The 23,033-nt window shown below is 44.8% G+C and overlaps 1 protein-coding gene across 2 annotated transcripts; it reads left to right on the top strand.

The window, feature by feature from the left end:
* The first annotated feature begins 660 nt into the window (after positions 1-660).
* map2k7.L (mitogen-activated protein kinase kinase 7 L homeolog) lies at positions 661-22,425 on the top strand. Of its 2 annotated transcripts, none has more exons than XM_018250769.2 (12): positions 661-874; positions 8,832-8,879; positions 10,080-10,218; positions 10,674-10,740; positions 12,346-12,459; positions 13,589-13,708; positions 14,333-14,440; positions 14,871-15,050; positions 16,617-16,697; positions 17,628-17,770; positions 17,991-18,036; positions 20,025-22,425. In XM_018250769.2, the coding sequence occupies exons 1-12, from the start codon at positions 757-759 to the stop codon at positions 20,160-20,162; spliced, it is 1,302 nt and encodes a 433-aa protein (XP_018106258.1). In that variant the 5' UTR covers positions 661-756; the 3' UTR covers positions 20,163-22,425. The 2 variants fall into 2 exon arrangements, 1 of the variants encoding a protein (XP_018106258.1); XR_005966398.1 differs by lacking the exon at positions 8,832-8,879 and having other exon boundaries at positions 669-874; positions 20,025-21,576; positions 21,983-22,425.
* Positions 22,426-23,033: the final 608 nt, after the last annotated feature.

Here is a 23,033-nt window from a genome sequence, read left to right as displayed (position 1 = left end):
GCTCATTTTTATTCCTCATCTTTATAATCAGCCCCTCTCCTATTCATATTCCAGTTTCTTATTCACATCAATGCATGGTTGCTAGGGTCACTTCAACCTTAGTTACCAGACTGCTTAAAATGCATACCGAAGAGCTGCTGAATAAAAAGCTAAAAAAAACCCTAAATAATAAAAAAAAAAACCAATTGCAAATTGTCTCGGAATAACACTCTCTACACCATACTATAAGTTATCTCAAAGGTGAACAGCCCCCTTTAATTCTCATTATTGCAAAAAATACGGAAAAAAAACCACTCAAAGTCAATGGTTTTGTTTTTCGGGGTCGGCGACCCACAAACATATCCCAGCAGCACACTCTGGATTCAGCCAGGAGGTAAAGGCTTATCATTTAAAAACTAAATAGCAACAATTATTGGAATTATCTGAGAGACACGCCCATTTGCAAAATTCTAATAAAAATAGTGAAGTAAAGGGTAAAGTTCCTCTGTGAGAGCTGCAGCACGACTTGTCACAAGGACATTGCTTACAACTGCGCTTTCCTCCGCGCATGCGTACTACAGCCCTTCTGTTTCCGCAGACTCACAATGTACTTCCGGGATGCCATCTGCGCGTGCGCGCTAGTCCCTGTAGCGGGTTCTGCTGTTCCTGCGCATCCACAGCTGTCACGATCGCACACGTGTGCGCGCTACGAGCTGTCAGTCTTCCTCCGCGCAGGCGCCGTAAGATGTTTGTTTATTATTAGTGCGCGGATCGAAGATGGCGGCGTCCTCCCTGGAGCAGAAACTCTCCCGTCTGGAGGCGAAATTGAAGCAGGAGAATAGGGAGGCCCGGAGAAGAATCGAGCTGGAGATCAGCCCTCAGCGGCCACGGCCCAGTAAGGAGCTAAAAGGGAAATGTGGGCTGGTCAGGGTTAGAATAGGATTCTGGGCCCTTTGTGTCTATATAAAGGCAGGGAATTCACACAGCAGGTTATGGGGAAGCCGAGGGTTAGTGGGAGGCGACAGGAATATTCCATTATCGGGTATAATAGGGGTGGGAGCCTTGCTGGCCCAGGAATGTACCAAATCTTATCCCCTATGGGTAAATAGGGGTGAAAAATAGCCTGAGCCGGTCTTATTGATATGTGTATTTGTGTTTTGTTATTCCTCTCGCTGTTCCTTTTCTCTGCTGCTTCAGAATCCTGACACAATATGGACAAGTCAGCCAATAAACAGACCTGGGGGAGACCTGGCTCCTGTTACATTGTATAGTGTAGAGAGAGAGTGATATTCTGAGACCATTTCTAATTGTTGTTGTTATTATTTGTGATTTTTGAGTTATTCAGCTTTTTATTCCTCAGCATTGCAGTTTCAGCAATTAGGTTGCTAGGGTCCAATTCCCCTAGCAACCATGCATTGATGTGAATAAGAGACTGGAATATGAATAGGGGAGGCCTGAATAGAAAGACGAGCAATAAAAAGTAGCAGTAACAATACATTTGTAGCCTTACAGAGCATTTGTTTTTAGATGGGGGTCAGTGACCCCCATTTGAAAGCTGGAAAGAGACAGAGGAAGACGGCAAATAAATGGAAAACTATAAAAAAAAAAGATAAAACGATGACCAATATGAAAAGTTGCTATGCAATTTTACAACATACTAAAAGTTAATATAAGGTAAAACACCCCTTTAAAGGAGAACCAAACCCTTTATATTAAAATCCCCTACCCTAAATAGACCTCCACCCCATCCTAGGTGTTACCCTGGGTAAATGCCCCAAACTCTTTACTTACCCCTTGTTGCAGATTCAGCGCATCGGAGTTCACGGACGCCATCTTCATCTCTTCGGTAATCCTCCTGCCGAGTAAGTGCCGTATCGGCGTATGCGCAGTTGGAGCAGTCTGCCTCTTTTTAACAACTGCGCATGTGCCGAAAGTCAAAGAAATTGTTGAAGAAGACATGAAGACTACAGAAAAGAAGAAAATGGCGCCCGTGAACTCCGATTCGCTGAATCTGTAACGAGGGGTAAGTAAAGAGTTAGGGGCATTTACCAAGGGTGACACCTAGGTTTGGGGCAGCAGGGAGTGGATCTATGTAGGGTAGGGGATTTTAATATAAAGGGTTTGGTTCTCCTTTAAGAGTCAGACCCAGAGAGAGCAGGAAAGGATAAAGAAATGCTGAATTTAATTGCTAATACAAAGGAATGCACTGAATCCAGGCTTCAGCCTTTTTCAGCAGGATCCGGATTCGGCCAAATCCATCTGCCCGGCCGAACTTAATCCGAATCCTAATATGCATATGCAAATTATCGCTGGGAAGGGAAATCGCGTGACCTTTTGTCACAAAACAAGCAACTAAAAAATTTTTTCCCCTTCCCACCCCTAATTTGCATAGGCAAATTAGGATTTGGTTCGGTATTTGGCCGAATCTTTCACTCAGGATTCGTGGGTTCAGGCGAATCCAAAATAGTGGATTTAGTGCATCCGTACTAATACACGCACATGTCGTTGTTAAGTGTGTAATTGAACGCTTAGAATTCAACCAATTTTGAAATAAAGTTCTCCCTGTAAATGGTTTCACCTCTCATTATAATTTTGTTGTCATAGAACTGAATTCGATTACGCGCATTGTTTTCTGGTCATTTAAACGAGATCAAGGCGTCGATTTATTTTCCGTTGCCTCCTCGTGTTTTCCCCTGCCCTGGATTTGTCTCTTCGGACAGTCGTTCTGATTTCCCAGATCTTCACCATAAAGCGAGGCGGGACTTGTTCAGTTTGCCATAAAATGAAATTGATCTAGTCATGTGACTGTCGGGAAATGGGTTCCTCCATAAAAGCTTAAAGGTTGCAGATCACTTTCCAACAGTATCTGCCTCCCCACCCTACAAACAGAAGTAAGTCGGGCAATATTACAGATGTTTGCAGGGAATGTAAATAGCTTTTTTTTTTTTAAAAAAAAATATAGCACTATCCCTTTAACTGGGTTGAAGGAGTTAGGCCTTTAATGGTGCTAAAGAATAGACTGGTGGGTGTTGCAAGCACTGGCCAGCGATGAGCTGTAAAGTGGTATTGCTAATCATGGGCTTTCACTAGGCCTTTATGTTTGCTTGCCCTTTATATATGTCATGCTGTTTAGTGCTGCAGCTCTCTCTTTATTTATAATATATAATACATGAGCATGACACTCTCGTTACTGTGTGCCGGCTCCATAGATGCTGCGTTTCCATTTTGATCGGTATGGGGTCGCTGGTTGCCTGGCAACATGTGACCCCTGTCAGCGGAAATTATAGCTTTTTTTTTGCATTGCAGATCATACTGATTTAGACTCCATATGCTGAATACTGTAAACTCTATGTACAGAAGAGTGTTTCATCGGTGGCATTGCTGAAGGATAGCAGGAATAGGAATATGAATATTTTGGACACCAGTGTGAGGTGTAGGTTAAAAATGTGTCTTCTATCGGCATAGAGGTGGTATTTGTAGCTGAAGGAAACATGTTTTTTGGGCTGACTCAATCATTTGGGATCATTAACGGATCCTAACGGGACAGTCAGGTAGAGTCCTGCAACTGGTCGGGTAATCTGGGTATCCAACAAAGGTGAGGGCTTGATCCCTCCCACCCAACCTTGTGGTTCTTATGGTTTTTTAAATCTTTTGGGAAGATTGTGATGTCACTTCTGTTTTCGCATGCCCCCCAGGTTGGAAGGTTAGTTGGACTATTGTGGGTCGGGTAGTGGGGACATACGGTTCAAGTTGCAGGTACGGGTTTAAAAAAAAATGGAGCCGCGCAGGACTCTACCGGCACAAACAGAATGCATCAATAAACCAATGCAGTGCCCAGTCAGTGGGATTTTTGGGCAGATAGTTGTCGGATAGGCTGTCAAGGAGAGCCCATATTAGGGATGCACCGAATCCAGGACTCGGTACGAATCCTTCTGCCCGGCCAAAACAAATCCAAATCCTAACTTGCATATGCAAATTAGAGGCAGGGAGGGTAATCACGTGACGTTTTGTAACAAAACAATGAAGTAAAAAATGTTTTCCCCTTCCCACCCCTAATTTGTATATGCAAATTCGGGTTTGGTTCGGTATTTGGCCGAATCTTTCGCGAAGGATTCGGGGCTTCGGCCGAATCCAAAATAGTGGATTCAGTGCATCCCTAGTCCATATAATGGTACATAAACTGCTGACTCAACCAGACGGAGCAGAATTAGCAGTTTAAATCATTGTGGATTATGATAAACAGATTATTATGATTGGAGCAACATTCCAGAGGATATATATTCTCGAAGGAATATTTACAAGTTATTCTGAATTGAGAATGCCAGTTGGATGACTGGTGAAACGTCTTCAAGAAAAAAGCACAGCAAGTCCAGTTGATATGATTTATTTCTATAGATATTTGCTTCTGCCCATTTTTCTCTTCTGACTCTGCTGCATCTACCTGCCCCCTCCTTATAGCCACTGTTTTAAAGGAAGAGCCCAATATCACTGGAAGGTGCCTTGCATGGAATAATGTATTCTAATAATAAATCATGGAGGACCCAAATAGATTTGCTCTTGGTAGATAGACCAGACCTGGACTGGCAATCTGTGGGTTCTGGCAAATGACAGAGGGGCTGCTGTAAGATGCCATAGACGGCGCTATTTAGTGGGCTGGTGGCGGCTGCTTGGACTTATGTGTACTTGAAATTCCAGGGCCTATTTTGATTCCCAGTCCAGACTTGTAGACATCTGAAGCTGGAGGGAGACCTCTCTAAAGCTGTTTGGAGGGAGACCTCTCTAAAGCTGTTTGGAGGGAGACCTCTCTAAAGCTGTTTGGAGGGAGACCTCTCTAAAGCTGTTTGGAGGGAGACCTCTCTAAAGCTGTTTGGAGGGAGACCTCTCTAAAGCTGTTTGGAGGGAGACCTCTCTAAAGCTGTTTGGAGGGAGACCTCTCTAAAGCTGTTTGGAGGGAGACCTCTCTAAAGCTGTTTGGAGGGAGACCTCTCTAAAGCTGTTTGGAGGGAGACCTCTCTAAAGCTGTTTGGAGGGAGACCTCTCTAAAGCTGTTTGGAGGGAGACCTCTCTAAAGCTGTTTGGAGGGAGACCTCTCTAAAGCTCTTTGGAGGGAGACCTCTCTAAAGCTCTTTGGAGGGAGACCTCTCTAAAGCTCTTTGGAGGGAGACCTCTCTAAAGCTCTTTGGAGGGAGACCTCTCTAAAGCTCTTTGGAGGGAGACCTCTCTAAAGCTCTTTGGAGGGAGACCTCTCTAAAGCTCTTTGGAGGGAGACCTCTCTAAAGCTCTTTGGAGGGAGACCTCTCTAAAGCTCTTTGGAGGGAGACCTCTCTAAAGCTCTTTGGAGGGAGACCTCTCTAAAGCTCTTTGGAGGGAGACCTCTCTAAAGCTCTTTGGAGGGAGACCTCTCTAAAGCTCTTTGGAGGGAGACCTCTCTAAAGCTCTTTGGAGGGAGACCTCTCTAAAGCTCTTTGGAGGGAGACCTCTCTAAAGCTCTTTGGAGGGAGACCTCTCTAAAGCTCTTTGGAGGGAGACCTCTCTAAAGCTCTTTGGAGGGAGACCTCTCTAAAGCTCTTTGGAGGGAGACCTCTCTAAAGCTCTTTGGAGGGAGACCTCTCTAAAGCTCTTTGGAGGGAGACCTCTCTAAAGCTCTTTGGAGGGAGACCTCTCTAAAGCTCTTTGGAGGGAGACCTCTCTAAAGCTCTTTGGAGGGAGACCTCTCTAAAGCTCTGCTCTTTGGAGGGAGACCTCTCTAAAGCTCTTTGGAGGGAGACCTCTCTAAAGCTCTTTGGAGGGAGACCTCTCTAAAGCTCTTGGAGGGAGACCTCTCTAAAGCTCTTTGGAGGGAGACCTCTCTAAAGCTCTTTGGAGGGAGACCTCTCTAAAGCTCTTTGGAGGGAGACCTCTCTAAAGCTCTTTGGAGGGAGACCTCTCTAAAGCTCTTTGGAGGGAGACCTCTCTAAAGCTCTTTGGAGGGAGACCTCTCTAAAGCTCTTTGGAGGGAGACCTCTCTAAAGCTCTTTGGAGGGAGACCTCTCTAAAGCTCTTTGGAGGGAGACCTCTCTAAAAGCTCTTTGGAGGGAGACCTCTCTAAAGCTCTTTGGAGGGAGACCTCTCTAAAGCTTTTCGGAGGGAACCTCTCTAAAGCTGTTCGGAGGGAGACCTCTCTAAAGCTGTTCGGAGGGAGACCTCTCTAAAGCTGTTCGGAGGGAGACTCTCTAAAGCTGTTCGGAGGGAGACCTCTCTAAAGCTGTTCGGAGGGAGACCTCTCTAAAGCTGTTCGGAGGGAGACCTCTCTAAAGCTGTTCGGAGGGAGACCTCTCTAAAGCTGTTCGGAGGGAGACCTCTCTAAAGCTGTTCGGAGGGAGACCTCTCTAAAGCTGTTCGGAGGGAGACCTCTCTAAAGCTGTTCGGAGGGAGACCTCTCTAAAGCTGTTCGGAGGGAGACCTCTCTAAAGCTGTTCGGAGGGGAGACCTCTCTAAAGCTGTTCGGAGGGAGACCTCTCTAAAGCTGTTCGGAGGGAGACCTCTCTAAAGCTGTTCGGAGGGAGACCTCTCTAAGCTGTTCGGAGGGAGACCTCTCTAAAGCTGTTCGGAGGGAGACCTCTCTAAAGCTGTTCGGAGGGAGACCTCTCTAAAGCTGTTCGGAGGGAGACCTCTCTAAAGCTGTTCGGAGGGAGACCTCTCTAAAGCTGTTCGGAGGGAGACCTCTCTAAAGCTGTTCGGAGGGAGACCTCTCTAAAGCTGTTCGGAGGGAGACCTCTCTAAAGCTGTTCGGAGGGAGACCTCTCTAAAGCTGTTCGGAGGGAGACCTCTCTAAAGCTGTTCGGAGGGAGACCTCTCTAAAGCTGTTCGGAGGGAGACCTCTCTAAAGCCGTTCGGAGGGAGACCTCTCTAAAGCCGTTCGGAGGGAGACCTCTCTAAGCCGTTCGGAGGGAGACCTCTCTAAAGCCGTTCGGAGGGAGACCTCTCTAAAGCCGTTCGGAGGGAGACCTCTCTAAAGCCGTTCGGAGGGAGACCTCTCTAAAGCCGTTCGGAGGGAGACCTCTCTAAAGCCGTTCGGAGGGAGACCTCTCTAAAGCCGTTCGGAGGGAGACCTCTCTAAAGCCGTTCGGAGGGAGACCTCTCTAAAGCCGTTCGGAGGGAGACCTCTCTAAAGCCGTTCGGAGGGAGACCTCTCTAAAGCCGTTCGGAGGGAGACCTCTCTAAAGCCGTTCGGAGGGAGACCTCTCTAAAGCCGTTCGGAGGGAGACCTCTCTAAAGCCGTTCGGAGGGAGACCTCTCTAAAGCCGTTCGGAGGGAGACCTCTCTAAAGCCGTTCGGAGGGAGACCTCTCTAAAGCCGTTCGGAGGGAGACCTCTCTAAAGCCGTTCGGAGGGAGACCTCTCTAAAGCCGTTCGGAGGGAGACCTCTCTAAAGCCGTTCGGAGGGAGACCTCTCTAAAGCCGTTCGGAGGGAGACCTCTCTAAAGCCGTTCGGAGGGAGACCTCTCTAAAGCCGTTCGGAGGGAGACCTCTCTAAAGCCGTTCGGAGGGAGACCTCTCTAAAGCCGTTCGGAGGGAGACCTCTCTAAAGCCGTTCGGAGGGAGACCTCTCTAAAGCCGTTCGGAGGGAGACCTCTCTAAAGCCGTTCGGGAGGGAGACCTCTCTAAAGCCGTTCGGAGGGAGACCTCTCTAAAGCCGTTCGGAGGGAGACCTCTCTAAAGCCGTTCGGAGGGAGACCTCTCTAAAGCCGTTCGGAGGGAGACCTCTCTAAAGCCGTTCGGAGGGAGACCTCTCTAAAGCCGTTCGGAGGGAGACCTCTCTAAAGCCGTTCGGAGGGAGACCTCTCTAAAGCCGTTCGGAGGGAGACCTCTCTAAAGCCGTTCGGAGGGAGACCTCTCTAAAGCCGTTCGGAGGGAGACCTCTCTAAAGCCGTTCGGAGGGAGACCTCTCTAAAGCTGTTCGGAGGGAGACCTCTCTAAAGCTGTTCGGAGGGAGACCTCTCTAAAGCTGTTCGGAGGGAGACCTCTCTAAAGCTGTTCGGAGGGAGACCTCTCTAAAGCTGTTCGGAGGGAGACCTCTCTAAAGCTGTTCGGAGGGAGACCTCTCTAAAGCTGTTCGGAGGGAGACCTCTCTAAAGCTCTTTGGAGGGAGACCTCTCTAAAGCTCTTTGGAGGGAGACCTCTCTTAAGCTCTTTGGAGGGAGACCTCTCTAAAGCTCTTTGGAGGGAGACCTCTCTAAAGCTCTTTGGAGGGAGACCTCTCTAAAGCTCTTTGGAGGGAGACCTCTCTAAAGCTCTTTGGAGGGAGACCTCTCTAAAGCTCTTTGGAGGGAGACCTCTCTAAAGCTCTTTGGAGGGAGACCTCTCTAAAGCTCTTCGGAGGGAGTCCTCTCTAAAGCTCTTCGGAGGGAGAACTCTCTAAAGCTCCTCGGGGGGGGGGGAACTCTCTAAAGCTCCTCGGGGGGGGGGGAACTCTCTAAAGCTCCTCGGGGGGGGGGAGAACTCTCCAAACCTCCTCGGAGGGAGGCCTCTCCAAAGCTCCTCGGAGGGAGGGGTGATGCTAGGATGTTCTCGTGGGATGAAAGATGTAGGGGAGGTGGATTTGGGTTGTTTGTGTGGCACAGTGTGATACCAGCTTAGAAGATTGCCTGGTTTGTGTGGCAGTTCACACTTTAGTTTCTTCATTTTCTCGCTATCACTGGGTCGTTCTTTTCACCTGTTTTCCCTATTTGGCTCATGATCATTGTACATTTGCTTTCATCCTCCTTCACAGTTATTTTCCACTTCTTCCTCTTTTCAAGATTGTGCCATCAGTATCCTGTTTCCATTGGGTTGCTCTGTATTTTTGTTGATTTTCCTTTATTTCTCCCCCAGTTATTCTCATCACTCTAAGTCCCACGCCCGCTCCATCCCAGCGAGCAGGTACCGAACCCTCATTATCCCCCTCACCTGCTCTGACTCCAGCTGTGCCCGTCTTTGCCCATCTCACACTTAACAAGCACCTGCTTCCCTTCCCTTGATCTTCTCTACATTCCTCCTACTTTCTTCTGGGTTTTTTTCAGTCTTTACCTCCTTTTCTTGTGCTTGGCATCGCTCCTGTTACTATCTCCATGCATGGGTTGGGTTGGTGCATGCAGCGTGGACTCAGCATGGAGGCTTTGTTTGGGGCATGAGCTCAAGACAACCTAACACTAAGGGGCACGCCTTATGGGAGGAGGGCTATGGAAGAAGGGCATGCCTGGGTGGGTACTGGGGAACACTCGGCAAAAAGACAGTGCTATTCGGCACTCCGAGGAATCCACAGGGCCAAAAGTATAAAAGAATGTCTTTATTGGTATCAATGCATCTCCATAGGCCCTACGCGTTTCATACCTGCAAGGTACTTAATCATGGGCTGAGGTCCCGTCCACAAGCTTTTATACAGAAAGTAGCCAATCCGAAACAATTTAGAAGAAAAAAATGGGAAAAAAGAAAAAACAATTCTTAAAGAGACAGTATCCAAATAAAAACAGTCACTAAATGCAAAGGATATAACATTGGTAAAGATATGTCGTAAAAATATTCCATAAAAACAACCATACATGATTACATTGAGAAACTGCACATAGTATAAGGAGTTTCGGGCATATTTTATATATCTCAATAGTAACATGAAACATGGGGAATACATGTAAAGAGCACTGGGTGGATATGAATATATAATAAAGCAAGTGCAAGTATTTCAATATACACAGGGAGAATGAACAGAAAGAATCGAGTTGCATATGGCAACCATTGCCGTTTCCGTTAGCCGTTTTAATAAATCTATTAGGAAATGGAAACAGTTATTGTTTTCCGTGGGCAGCAGCAATGGTGCAATTTAGCCCTTGCGTTCGTAAATCAGCCCTATTAAAGGCAAATGTGCCTCATTGCAACTAACGGTGTGAGCAGATGTCTATGCGCTAAGGCATATTTGTATCTGTATTGCCAACTGAGCCCAGTAGAATCTGGTTTCTAACTGAGCATGTGCCGTGGGAGGAAAGACACAGAGCCAATGAGTGCATGGTGGGGTGCAGAAGGGGGTCCTACGTCTTATTGGCTCTTCCCTTCTCTATTAAACTCTTTGCCCCTTTTTCTGTGCAGCCTTACAGCTCCCTCTTGCCAATGATGGACATTCACGTTCAGATACCCCTCCCCATCATCATCCTCAACTGACAGTTAGACCACGGACCTTTCTGAGCTTGCCACAGACCAACTACCTGACGCAGCGCAGTCTGGAGAGGTGAGTAACACACATGCTGGTGCCTGAGAGTGCTAATTTATATACAGGTATAGGATCCCTTATCCGGAAACCCGATATCCAGAAAGTTCCGAATTACGGAATGGCTGTCTCCCATAGACTCCATTTTATCCAAATAATCCAAATTTTTAAAAACGATTTCCTTTTTCTCTGTAATAATAAAACAGTAGCTTGTACTTGATCCCAACTAAGATATAATTAATCCTTATTGGAAGCAAAACCAGCCTATTGGGCTTATTTAATGTTTAAATGAATTTCTAGTAGACAAGGTATGAAGACCCAAATTACAGAAAGATCTGTTAACCAGAAAACCCCAGGTCCCGAGCATTCTGGATAACAGGTCCCATACCTGTATACACAAACATTACATGGCATAGTATTCATTTGTATACACTAAATATGTCCAGGAAGCTCCATGAATTCTTTTTCTTTTTCAGCATTGAAATAGACCAGAAGCTTCAAGAAATTATCAAGCAAACGGGGTATTTAGGTATTGATGGGCAGGTAAGTGAACTGCGTGGGAATAACATGACATGAGCTTTATGTTTAGCAGATTTAGTGCAGCAGCAATGGGTATAATTCACATCTGTCCCCTAACTCAGGGGTCCTCCAACCACCGGGCCGCTGAACAATGAACGCTGCACGGCTAAATTGGACGCCGGTCCTTGGGAAAAAAATTGGCTCTTTTTTGATCCCTGGGCCAAAAAAGGTTGGGGACCCCTGCCCTTACTGGAATAATTGGTTTGACCCATTTCTGTACAGAGCAGCATGTGTAGCTGGTAATTTATAGCAATGCATTGATTTTTGCTGTCACCGTAGTTTAGTTAAATGTAAAATCTGAACCTTATGGGGCAGATTTATCAAGGGTTGAAGTGAAAATTCGAATTTTCAAGTTTTTTTTTTATGGCTAAAAGTGTCAATTCGACTAGGCAATTGTTACATTTTTTAAAAAACTTGAATCAAATTTCAATTCGAGATTTATCATACAGTGGGTCAAATTTCAAATACAGTGGGTCTTAAGAAATCAAATTAGACTATTCGACACCTAAAACCTGTTGAATTGCTGTTTTAGCCAATGGAAGACGTCCTGGGATCAATTTGGAGTTGTTTGCAGCCTCCTGACATTCAAGTTTTTTGCACAGAAAAGTTTGAAATACTCGAATCGAGTTTGAAAAACTCAAATCGAATTCGATTTCAGTTTTCGGGTCCATAGTATTCACCCGACTTTAAAAAACTCAATTTTTTTTAGAAATTTGACCCTTAATAAATCTGCCTCTGTATAGGGGAGGAGCCACTAATAGAACAGTGAGAGTAGTGATGTGCGGGCAGGCCTGATACCCGTGGGTCTGGCGGGTTCGGGCCAATCTTGCACGCTTCTTCGCGGGCGGGTGCGGGTTGAGCTCTTCTACTGCTTTCACCGCCACCGTCAAATGCCGGCTTCCGACTTCCGAGTTTGTCTTTTATAGACTCTGCACCTGCTTGCCCCGCCCCTTTTGTCACGTCATCAGCGGGGTAGCGCGGGTCTATCAAAGCAACCTGGAAGCGCAGATGCACAGTAAAAATAAAATATAGGTATATAAATGTAAAAATAAATACAGGTATAGGATGCGTTATCCGGAAACCCGTTATCCAGAAAGCTCTGAATTACGGAAAGGCCGTCTCCCAAACACTCCATTTTATCCAAATAAACCAAATTTTTAAAAATGATTTGCTTTTTCTGTGTAATAATAAAACAGTAGCTTGTACTTGATCCCAACTAAGATATAATTAATCCTTATTGGAAGCAGAACCAGCCTGTTGGGTTTATTTAATGTTTACAGGGTTTTCTAGTAGACTTAAGGTATGAAGTTCCACATTATGAAAAGATCTGTTATCCGGAAACCCCCAGGTCCCGAGCATTCTGGATAACGGGTCCCATACCTGTACTATATTAAGCGAAACATCTGTCTAAATTGCATTTAATAGGTAAATGTACCTGTTCCAACTTACATACAAGTTCAAGTTGAGAGCAAACCTATCTGTAACCCGGGGAACGCCTGTACATTATTTTAATTGGTTTAAACCAAGATCTATAACAAGGCCTCGACTCTTTGTGGCTTTGGTTTGCAGAAATACCCAGCAGATATCAATGACCTGGAGAACCTGGGGGAGATTGGCAGCGGGACTTGCGGTCAAGTCTGGAAAATGCGGTTTAAGAAGACGGGACACGTCATCGCAGTTAAGGTGAATCGCTAGATTTACGTAAAACTGGGCTTTTTGGCTGAATAAGAATTGATATTGCTTCCTTTTATTTCTACTTGTGGTGTTCCTATTTATTATTTGTGTTATTTAGCTTTTTATCCAGCAGCTCTCCGGTTTGCAATTTCAACAGTCTGGTTGCTAGGGTCCAAATTAACCTAGCAACCATGCATTGATTTGAATAAGAGACTGGAATATGATTAACTGAATAGCAATGCGAGTAATAAAAAGTAGCAATAACTGGAAATTTGTAGCCTTACAGAGCATTTATTTTTTTTTAGATGGAGGTCAGTGACCCCCATTTGCTTAGAATTGACCATTCTAAAAGTTAACTATCCCTTTACATGGACATAATGAGACGATGGACCGCATCCCCGTATTTACTCTATGATTGGATCAGCCAGATATCACGCACATCTCCAAAATCTTGTGAGGCGATTATCGATGATTGCATCTGCTTGATGATGTGGTCTTCATTCTGACAGCCTGTATCCCCGTTGTCCTGATTCGATTGTTTGCCCTAGAGCCCTCAGGGTGGGCTTATCGGGGAGAGATCTTGCAATGTATGACCACCTTTACAAAAGCAATTGTTTGATTGGCTGCTGCGGGTTACTGTCACTGCACAAATGTTATACCTGAAAACCCCTTCAGACTTTTCCCTGGGTGTTCAGTTTTTTGTAGAGATGCACTGAATCCACTATTTTGGATTCGGCCGAACCCCCGAATCTTTACCAAAAGATTTGGCCGAATCCTAATTTGCATATGTGGAAAGGGGAAAACATTTTTTATTTCCTTATTTTGTGACAAAAAGTCACAAGATTTCCCTCCCCAACTCTAATTTGCATATGCAAATTAGGATTCGGTTTGGCCTGGCAGAAGGATTCGGCCGAATCCTGCTGAAAAAGGGAACTGAATCCTGGATATGGTGCATCCCTAGTTTTTTGGGGGGATTTTTATTCCTTTTGACATCTCCTGGTATCAGTGTGTGATATCCTGATATCTCGTTTTCTATATTCTGTTCCCTTGTGGTTCTTCTCAGTCAGAGTGTTTGGGCAAATACCGAGCCCCCGTTCATTAATTATACGTCTAAACACTTCTCTGGCTTCTCTTTCAGCAAATGCGTCGCTCTGGAAACAAGGAGGAGAACAAGCGAATTCTGATGGATTTGGATGTTGTACTAAAAAGTCACGACTGTCCGTACATTGTACAGTGCTATGGTACCTTCATCACAAATGTGAGCTCTATAAAGATGGTGTCCTATTAATATCCCTTTACTGTCACCCCCACTGCCTCCAGTTTTGTAGCGCTACCTTCCCCTTCATTTTATTGAATACTTCAATCAGTTAATAGTGCTGTTCCAGCAGAATTCTGCACTGAAATCCATTTCTCAAAACGGCAAACAGATTTTTTTATATTTAGTTTTGAAATCTGACATGGGGCTAGACATATTGTCAGTTTCCCAGCTGCCCCCAGTCATGTGACTTGTGCTCTGATAAACTTCAGTCACACTTTGCTGCTGTACTGCAAGTTGAAGTGATATCACCCATCTCCCCCCCCCCCAGCAGCCCATCCTCAGAACAATGGGAAGGTAACCAGATAACAGCTCCCTAACAGAAGATTACAGCTGTCTGGTAGATCTAAGAACAACACTCAATAGTAAAATCCAGGTCCCAAATAAATCTGGTTATTCTGTTTGTCTATACAGCAGAATCTAGTGGTTCTTGTAAGGGGGTTCCCTAAGATTTTGTTCCTCCTCGTCCCTTGTCCCTTCGTCTCCTCTCCTAATTTTATTTGGACTCTCCACTCCTGTACCGGTCTCTGCCTGTTCTTTTCTCATGCTATTGTTTTGGCTCCACAGACAGATGTATTCATTGCAATGGAGTTAATGGGGACTTGTGCTGAAAAACTGAAGAAGAGAATTCAAGGGCCAATCCCGGAGGCCATCTTAGGAAAGATGACTGTGGCGGTGAGTGTAAGAAGCTCCGTTTTGAATAAGGGGCAGATGAGGGAGGGCATTTTAGAGGTAATGTATGGAATGGAATCACTAGGGAAGTGGGAAAGTTATAGTTGAATATGGGGATTGTAGAAGCACCTGCAGAAGGGGTAAGAGCTACAGTGGAGGAGGTGGAATTGAGAGGCAGCATGCATAAGAAGTATGATGCCTTAAGGATAGAAAGCTAAATTTGGGGTGAAGGGATTTGGCAGACAGGAGTGGTAAAACTCCTTGAATACATTAACCGTGAACAGCCTAAAGGACTGTGGGAGCGGGACTGTAGGAGTGGGTCTGGTCTGTGGGAGTAGAACTGTGGGAGTGGGACTGTAGGAGTAGGTAGGAATCCAAATAGTTTTTCATTGTTTAAGAGACAAACTAACTTTTGTTTTTCTCACCAATGCAGATAGTTAATGCTCTATATTATCTGAAAGAGAAACATGGTGTTATACACAGAGATGTTAAACCCTCAAATATCCTACTTGATGCCAGTGGGCAGATCAAACTGTGTGACTTTGGAATCAGCGGGCGCCTTGTGGACTCCAAGGCAAAGACGAGGAGTGCAGGCTGTGCTGCTTACATGGCGGTAAGTGTAGAGATTTTATGAGTTGGTTATAGCACACAGAGCCAAGGAAACCAGTGTGGAGCAAGAGTGGGCAGTCTGTATAAAATCTAAATGACAGCTCGTTTAGCAAGGAATGTGGTTAGATGATTAAAGCCTAATAGAATGTGACAGGTGCAAGGAATTGCTAGTAGTACATGCAGAACACAAGCACATGGTATTGCTAGCAGTATATGTAAGTGCCTAGAAGCAGACATACATTGCAGTACATGATAGAGATAAGAACAAGGTATTGCTAGTAGTACATGCAGGATACAAACACAAGGTATTGCTAGTGGTATCTACAGGAGACTAACATAATGTATTGTAATCAATCATCAGTAGTATGTATAAGTTAAAGGACACGTACACCCCCACAAACAATGTAAGCAGTGAAAAGCAGTGACATACTGGTAAACAAAGGGGATATATGCAGTACAAATGTGATTGGGTTTGGGTGGGGGGGGGATGTGCCCATTATATAAATGTATGGTTTACATGTTCTTTGAGCTGCTAGCAGTACATGAGTAGAACAGGAAGCAGACATTACTAGCAGTATATGATTGTCAGGAAGCAGACATTGCTTCATGTCCGACTCATGTGCTGCTAGTAATGTCTGTTTCGTGTCCTGCTAGTAATGTCTGCTTCTTGACATATACCCATGTCCTGCTAGTAATGTCTGCTTCATGTCCGACTCATGTACTGCTAGTAGAAATTACTAGCAGTATATGATTAGGTCAGGAAGCAGACATTACTAGCAGGACATGAGTCGGGAAAGAAGCAGAGTCAGGAATCAGACATTGCTAGCCGCACAAGAGTCAGGAAGCAGACATTGCTAGCAGCACACGTCGGACAGGAAGCAGACGTTGCCAACAGTTAAAGGAAAACTATACCCCCAAAATGAATATTTAAGCAACAGTTTATATCCTATTAAGTGACATAGTAAAGAATCTTACCAAACTGGAATATATATTTAAGTAAATCTTGCCCTTTTACATCTCTTGCCTTGAGCCACCATTTTGTGATGGTCTGTGTGCTGCCTCAGAGATCACCTGACCAGAAATACTACAACTCTAATTGTAACAGGAAGAAGTGTGGAAGCAAAAGACACAACTCTGTCTGTTAATTTGCTCATGTGACCTAACATGTATGGAATTGTACGATCCCAGGGGGCGGCCCTTATTTTTTAAAATGGCAATTTTCTATTTAGGATTACCCAATGGCACATGCTACTAAGAAAGTATATTATTATAAAAATGGTTTATTTACATGAAGCAGGGTTTTACATATGAACTGTTTTATGCAATATCTTTTTATAGAGACCTACATTGTTCAGGGGGTATAGTTTTCCTTTAATGCATAAAAACTGGCATGAAACAATGTTGACAAGTGAGCTAGTTAAAAGCAAGCATGGGTGGTGTAGAGAAGGGCAGATTTTCTGGTAAGTAATGGACATGTATGTTACAGCTAAAATATGTAAGAGCAATATACTTTAGAGCAGGATCTCATAATGCATAAGGTTTACTTTAAACAACTTGTTTCTTCCTGCAGCCCGAGCGAATTGACCCTCCAGATCCAACCAAACCAGACTATGACATCCGTGCAGATGTCTGGAGTTTGGGAATATCACTGGTAAGAGATTTGTCCTGCCCTCATGATTCCCTTCCACCCACATACACTCAACTTCCCAACTCTTTGCTTCCCATCTCACTTCCTGAGGGTCTATAGCAGGGGTAGGCAACCCGCGGCTCCGGAGCCTCATGCGGCTCTTCATCCTGCTTGCTGTGGCTCGGTCTTGCGGCTTTGCCTATCACGTTGTCTATACAGCCCCTCGCACCTGCTGGTCGGCTTCTTGAGTGTGCGACCGCGGTATGCTAATAGTCAGCTTACCACGGTTGCACTCTCAGGAAGCCGCCAGCAGGTGCAAGGTCTGTATAGACGTCCCAGGAGTGACAGGCAAGACCGAGCCGCAGCAAGATGATTCATTATGGTCCTTACCGCGGTCGCACACTCAAATAAGGCCTACACATACACACTGCACTTCTGTTTGTTGTATTCTGTTGTTGTAGCGGTTAAAATAAAAAAAAAAAAGGTTACAACTTTTAAGAGTTTATAAGCTGTGTTATGTTTTGCGGCTCCAGACTATTTTTCTTTAGTGGAAGAGGGGGAAAAATGGCTCTTTTGATAGTAAAGGTTGCTGACCCATGATCTATAGCCACGGGCATGTCAGCTCAATGTTGCCCTGAACTGGCTTTTTATTTTATAATCAGGGCCAGAACTAGGGGTAGGCAGAGTAGGCGCCAGGCACGTACCTGCTCTGTCGCCTACTCCATGTCCGGTCGTGTGTCTCCCTGACTGGCGCTGGTAATTTGTTTCAAATGCGCTTGGACGCATGCGCGTAGTTTCGCGCATGGGTGCCGGCGCGTAGTTTCGCGCATGCGCGATTGAGCGCACACTAAGCTCGCGCCGTGTCCGGCCAGGTTGCCTAGGGTGCCTGGCCGGGTTGGCCCGGCTCTGTTTATAATCTTATTTCTTTCATGTGAACTTTCCTTTGCTACACAGGTGGAGTTGGCCACCGGGCAGTTTCCCTACAAAAACTGTAAGACTGATTTTGAGGTTCTCACCAAAGTTCTCCAAGAGGAGCCGCCTGTACTCCCCCACAATATGGGCTTCACCCTGTTATTTCAATCATTTGTTAAGGACTGGTAAGTACTTCCTTCCCCACAGCTCTTTAAATTCTGCTCTGTCTTAAATCCAGAGACATATTCAACCGTTTGTTCATTTTACCAGTTAATGTAGAATATTTGAATTAACCATTTTAATGATTTTTTTTCTTTCACGATTAGGAATCTGTTTTATTTGTTTATTATTAGTGGTAATAGGTGTAGTGACTACATGGCTCTGACACTTGATATTTCTTTGCAGTCTTACTAAAGATCACAGAAAGAGGCCAAAGTACAATAAGCTGATGGTGAGTATTGGCTGTGGAATTGTATGTATGTTCTTTGTATAGGCCTACCCCTTAAGTGCGTATTCCCTTTAGGTTGTTCTCTTAGAGACCACACACTCTACATAGAAAGATACTTTATGCATAAGGCCATGTGTGCTGAACCTACAGACCACAAACAAGGGGTCCACACATTATTTTAGTCTCTCTATTGTCCTGCCTCTTTGGGTTTGGCTCTACAGTTGGCTTTTCCGCACCTATCTTTATTAGGAGTTTGCACCTTTCAAGAGCAGTACTAAAAATCCACAGAATAATACCAAACACTGAACCCAGTAATCCTGTGAAACATTGAGGCACATTTTAGCATTGCCCTTGGAACAGCTTGGATGTATATTGAGCAAGAGGGGGGAGTAGTGCAACTGGAATCTCCTTACCAATGTCTTTTATACATACAGTTAGGTCCATAAATCTTTGTACAGAGACAACTTTTTTTCTAATTTTGGTTCTGTACATTACCACAATGACTTTTAAATGAAACAACTCAGATGCAGTTGAACTGCAGACTTTCAGCTTTAATTCAGTGGGTTGAACAAAAAGATTGCATAAAAATGTGAGGAACTAAAGCCTTTTTTTTAACACAATCACTTCATTTCAGGGGCTCAAAAGTAATTGGACGATTGACTCAAAGGCTATTTCATGGGCAGGTGTGGGCAATTCCTTTATTATGTCATTATCAATGAAGCAGATAAAAGCCCTGGAGTTGATTTGAGGGGGGGGGGGTACTTGTATGTGGAAGATTTTGCAGACAACATGCGGTCAAAGGAGCTCTCCATGCAGGTGAAACAAGCCATCCTTAAGCTGCAAAAAAGAAAAAAAAACATCTGAGAAATTGCTACAATATTAGGAGTAACAAAATCTACAGTTTGGTACATCTGGAGAAAGAAAGAAAACACTGGTGAACTCAGCAACGCAAAAAGACCTGGACATCCACGGAAGACAAACAGTGGTGGATGATCGCAGAATCATTTCCATGGTGAAGAGAAACCCCTTCACAACAGTGAACAACACTCTCCGGGAGGTAGAGTATCGATATCCAAGTCTACCATAAAGAGAAGACTGCATGCAAGTAAATACAGAGGGTGCACTGCAAGGTACAAGCCACTCATAAGCATCAAGAAGAGAAAGGCTAGATTGGTTTTTACTAATACACATCTAAAAAAGCCAGCACAGTTCTGGAAAAACATTCTTTGGACAGATGAAACCAAGATCAACTTCTACCAGAATGATGGCAAGAAAAAGTATGGAGAAGACGTGGAACAGCCCATGATCCAAAGCATAGCACATGATGTATAAAACATTTGGGAGGCAGTGTGATGGCTTGGGTGTGCATGGCTGCCAGTGGCACTGGGACACTAGTGTTTATCCATCATGTGACACAGGACAGAAGCACAAGAATGAATTCTGAGGTGTTCAGAGACACTGTCTGCTCAAATCCAGCTAAATGCAGTCACACTGATTGGGAGGTGTTTCATAATACAGATGGACAATGACCCAAAACACACAGCCAAAGCAACCCAGGAGTTTATTAAAGCAAAGAAGTGGAATATTCTTGAATGGCCAAGTCAGTCACCTGATCTGAACCCAACTGAGCTGCATTTCACTTGTTGAAGACTAAACTTCGGACAGAAAGGCCCACAAACAAACAGCAACTGAAAGCCAATGCAGTAAAGGCCTGGCAGAGCATTAAAATTGAGGCAACCCAGAATCTGGTGATGTCCATGAGTTCGAGACTTCAGGGTTTTCAACCAAGTATTAGAAATGAACATTTTATGTTCAGTTTTTTAATTTGTCCAATTGCTTTTGAGCCCCTGTGGTAATGTACAGAACCAAAATTAGAAAAAAGTTGTCTCTGTCCAAAGATTTATGGACCTAACTGTAACTGTGGCAATGTGTTTCTGGTATTGTTGCCGCAGCTTTCTATGTTTGACTCACTTGTCTCTTTTTTTTCCTAGGAGCACCCATTCCTGCGTCGGTATGAGACATCTGAAGTAGAGGTTGCCTCATGGTTTCAGGATATCATGGCTAGGACAGAATCCCCCAGGAGCAGCACACTCCTCAGCCCCCAAAACCTGCCATTTTTCGGCAGGTAGCATCTAGCACGGGAGGGGAGGACAGCCCCCTCTCCCAGCCATATCTGGAGACCTGGCTTTCTGAGACTTAATAGTAAAAGATTGTGCTGTGTGGGGTGACTGACCATATGGATGTCTGCTCCTCCTGCCTCACAAGGTCTTCAGTTGATAGGCTCCCACTTTTATTCTGTCCTGATATTCATCTACGTGATGGGGTTCCTCCCATTTTATTATAAAGCATCGAGTATTGAGATATTCATCATCTATTGGAGTAACAACGGCTCATTACTGCCCTCTATTTAGAGACTCTGCATCAGAGTTGGAGGTTGCCATTAGGACCCTATTTATCTTTGCCCATGTGAAATTGTGCCTGACGATGAGATTCTGTATAACTCGCTGACTTCCTCGCAGTGAGGAGACTCAAGCCGCTATCGTAGTGTGACTGTTGAAGGCCCTTGCCTTTTGTTTCTGTACTTGGATAAAGTTGTATGTGTTTCATTGAGCCAGACAAGCTGTTAACCCCCTTTATATAAATCTTAATCGGTGTAGTTGCTATATTTTCACACCTTACACCAGCACATCCTTGTAGCTGAGAAGCACAGTATCAAGAGCAGAACGTTGTCTGCCTATGGCTGGTTGTCCGCTTAATATGGGGAGGTGACCATTCGAAGCATGTTTAGAGGGCGGCAAGTTCAAATGCATCGTTCTTTGCACTAATTACCCTCAGCGTGTTGAAGAGATTGCAAAGACTTTTTAACTAGAGCTTCAGAAGGATACACCTATAGACTTATTTACACGTAGTTCAAGGAATGAGTAGCCTTCCACTCCCTGTGATTGAAACCAACGATTGTGAAGATGTTTGTTTGCCATGGGTGTATCAATCTTCAAACTAAGAAAGCTCAACCGCTGTGGGAGATAGAACTGTCGGTCCACCAGCCTCTAGGACAGGGATCCCCAACCTTTTGAACCTGTGGGCAACATTCAGAAGTAAAAGGAGTTGGGGAGCAACACTAGCATGAAAAATGTTCTTGGGGTGCCAAATAAGTGCTGTGATTGGCCACTTGGTAGCCCCTATGTGGATTGTCAACCTACATTGAGGCTCCGTTTCGCAGTGCACCTGGTTTTTATACAACCAAAACTTGCCTTCAAGTCTGGAATTGAAAAATAAGCTCCTACTTTGAGGCCACTGGGAGCAACATCCAAGGGGTTAGAGAGCCACATGTTGCTCACAAGCTACTGGTTGGGGATCACTGCTCCAGGATGAAGGCTCAATGTGCACTTACACTCAGCAGGGTGAAGGACTTTGAGAAAGAGATGCTGATCATGGAATCTGGCCTTGGTTGCTCCTGCTTGTAGGGCGTGCCAGTTATACAAGTTGTGTTCTTGGCACTATCGTCGAATCATGGGTGAAGGAAAAAAAGTCTCAAAGATGACTGCAGATGTTTTATTTTTTTTTTACCGGGTCTCTGCAATGAACGAACACTCCGTGCTGCCACCTGGGGATCCAATAGACCTAAAGAGGGTAATGGAAAGTGGGGAGGATGTTTTCTCCTATGCTGGAGTATGGATAGAAATGTCCTATCATAAAGTCCAATACAAAAACAGGCAAGGTGCCATTAGCTGGTATGGTAAGAGACCAGGAAGATCAAGCATGTGAATAACCGAACAAAGGAGCGACACTGTTCTTTCGGGCTGGTGCTAATGAAGGGGAAAGTATGTGTAAGTGGGACAAGGTTGTTGAATGATACCACTGTGAGAGACAAAGAGTGGGAGCTCATATGGAAATATGGTGCTGGGAGATATTCGATAAGGTGCTCTGCAGTGGATCGTGTCGAGAGATGCTCTCAGGAGTCTTCCAGCGGAGCAGTTATGGAGTGATGCTGCAGGGCTGTTTATAAGTGCGACTATAGATGCAGTTTTAATGCATTATCCGTTAAATAAATGTCAGATCAATATGTGACTGCCCCCCCCCTTCCTGTGTGGGAGGCGGTGCTAGGGTTGCAAAAGCAGGTGGGAGGACTCAACAAGACTGTACCAAAGCTAAATGGTGGAAAATGGGGGGAGTTTACAAAGGGGGATTTCCCACCGGTTTTAATGTCTGTAATTATATTGATGCAGCAGATACTGCTAGTCCGCGTTGGAGTGTGGGTGTATGTGCGTGTGTGTGTATTTCATTTTCTCCTCCCCCGCTTTATTATATCCTCTCTACTATTCCTGTTGCATGGTGTCCGGATGACTCCTCTGCGGATGGGGTCTCATTTGAAATAAACTCTGCTACAACATTCCAGAGTGTGTACTGTGTTATTCACTTCAGCAGTCATTCGTAGACTTTCCCAACTCGTTTTCACTGGGACCCGTTATACTTGTTAAAGGGATACTGGCATGGAAATACATGGTTTTTCCAAAACACATCAGAGCTGCTCCAGCAGACTTCTGCATTGAAATCCATTTCTCAAAAGAGCAAACAGATTTATTTATATTCAATTTTGCAATTTGACATGGGGCTAGACATATTGTCAGTTTCTCAGCTGCCTCAGTCATGTGACTTGTGCCTGCACTTTAGGATGGAATTACTTTATGGCAGGCTGTTATTTCTCCTTCTTAATGTAACTGAATCAGTCCCGGTGAGACTTGGCTTTTACTATTGAGTGCTGTTCTTAGATCTACCAGGCAGCTGTTATCTTGTGTTAGGGAGCTGCTATCTGGTTACCTTCCCATTGTTCTGTTGTTAGGCTGCTGAGGGGGAGGGGTGATATCACTCTAACTTGCAGTAAAGAGTGACTGAAGTTTATCAGAGCACAAGTCACATGACTGGAGGCAGCTGGGAAACTGACAATATGTCTAGCCCCATCTCGGATTTCAAAATTGAATGTAACAAAATCTGTTTGCTCT

Source organism: Xenopus laevis, chromosome 3L, assembly GCF_017654675.1.
Source record: "Xenopus laevis strain J_2021 chromosome 3L, Xenopus_laevis_v10.1, whole genome shotgun sequence".
In the NCBI taxonomy this organism is placed as follows: Eukaryota; Metazoa; Chordata; class Amphibia; order Anura; family Pipidae; genus Xenopus; species Xenopus laevis.
The sequence above is the reverse complement of the archived record's forward strand: the minus strand, read 5'-3'. Positions and strand labels throughout refer to the sequence as shown.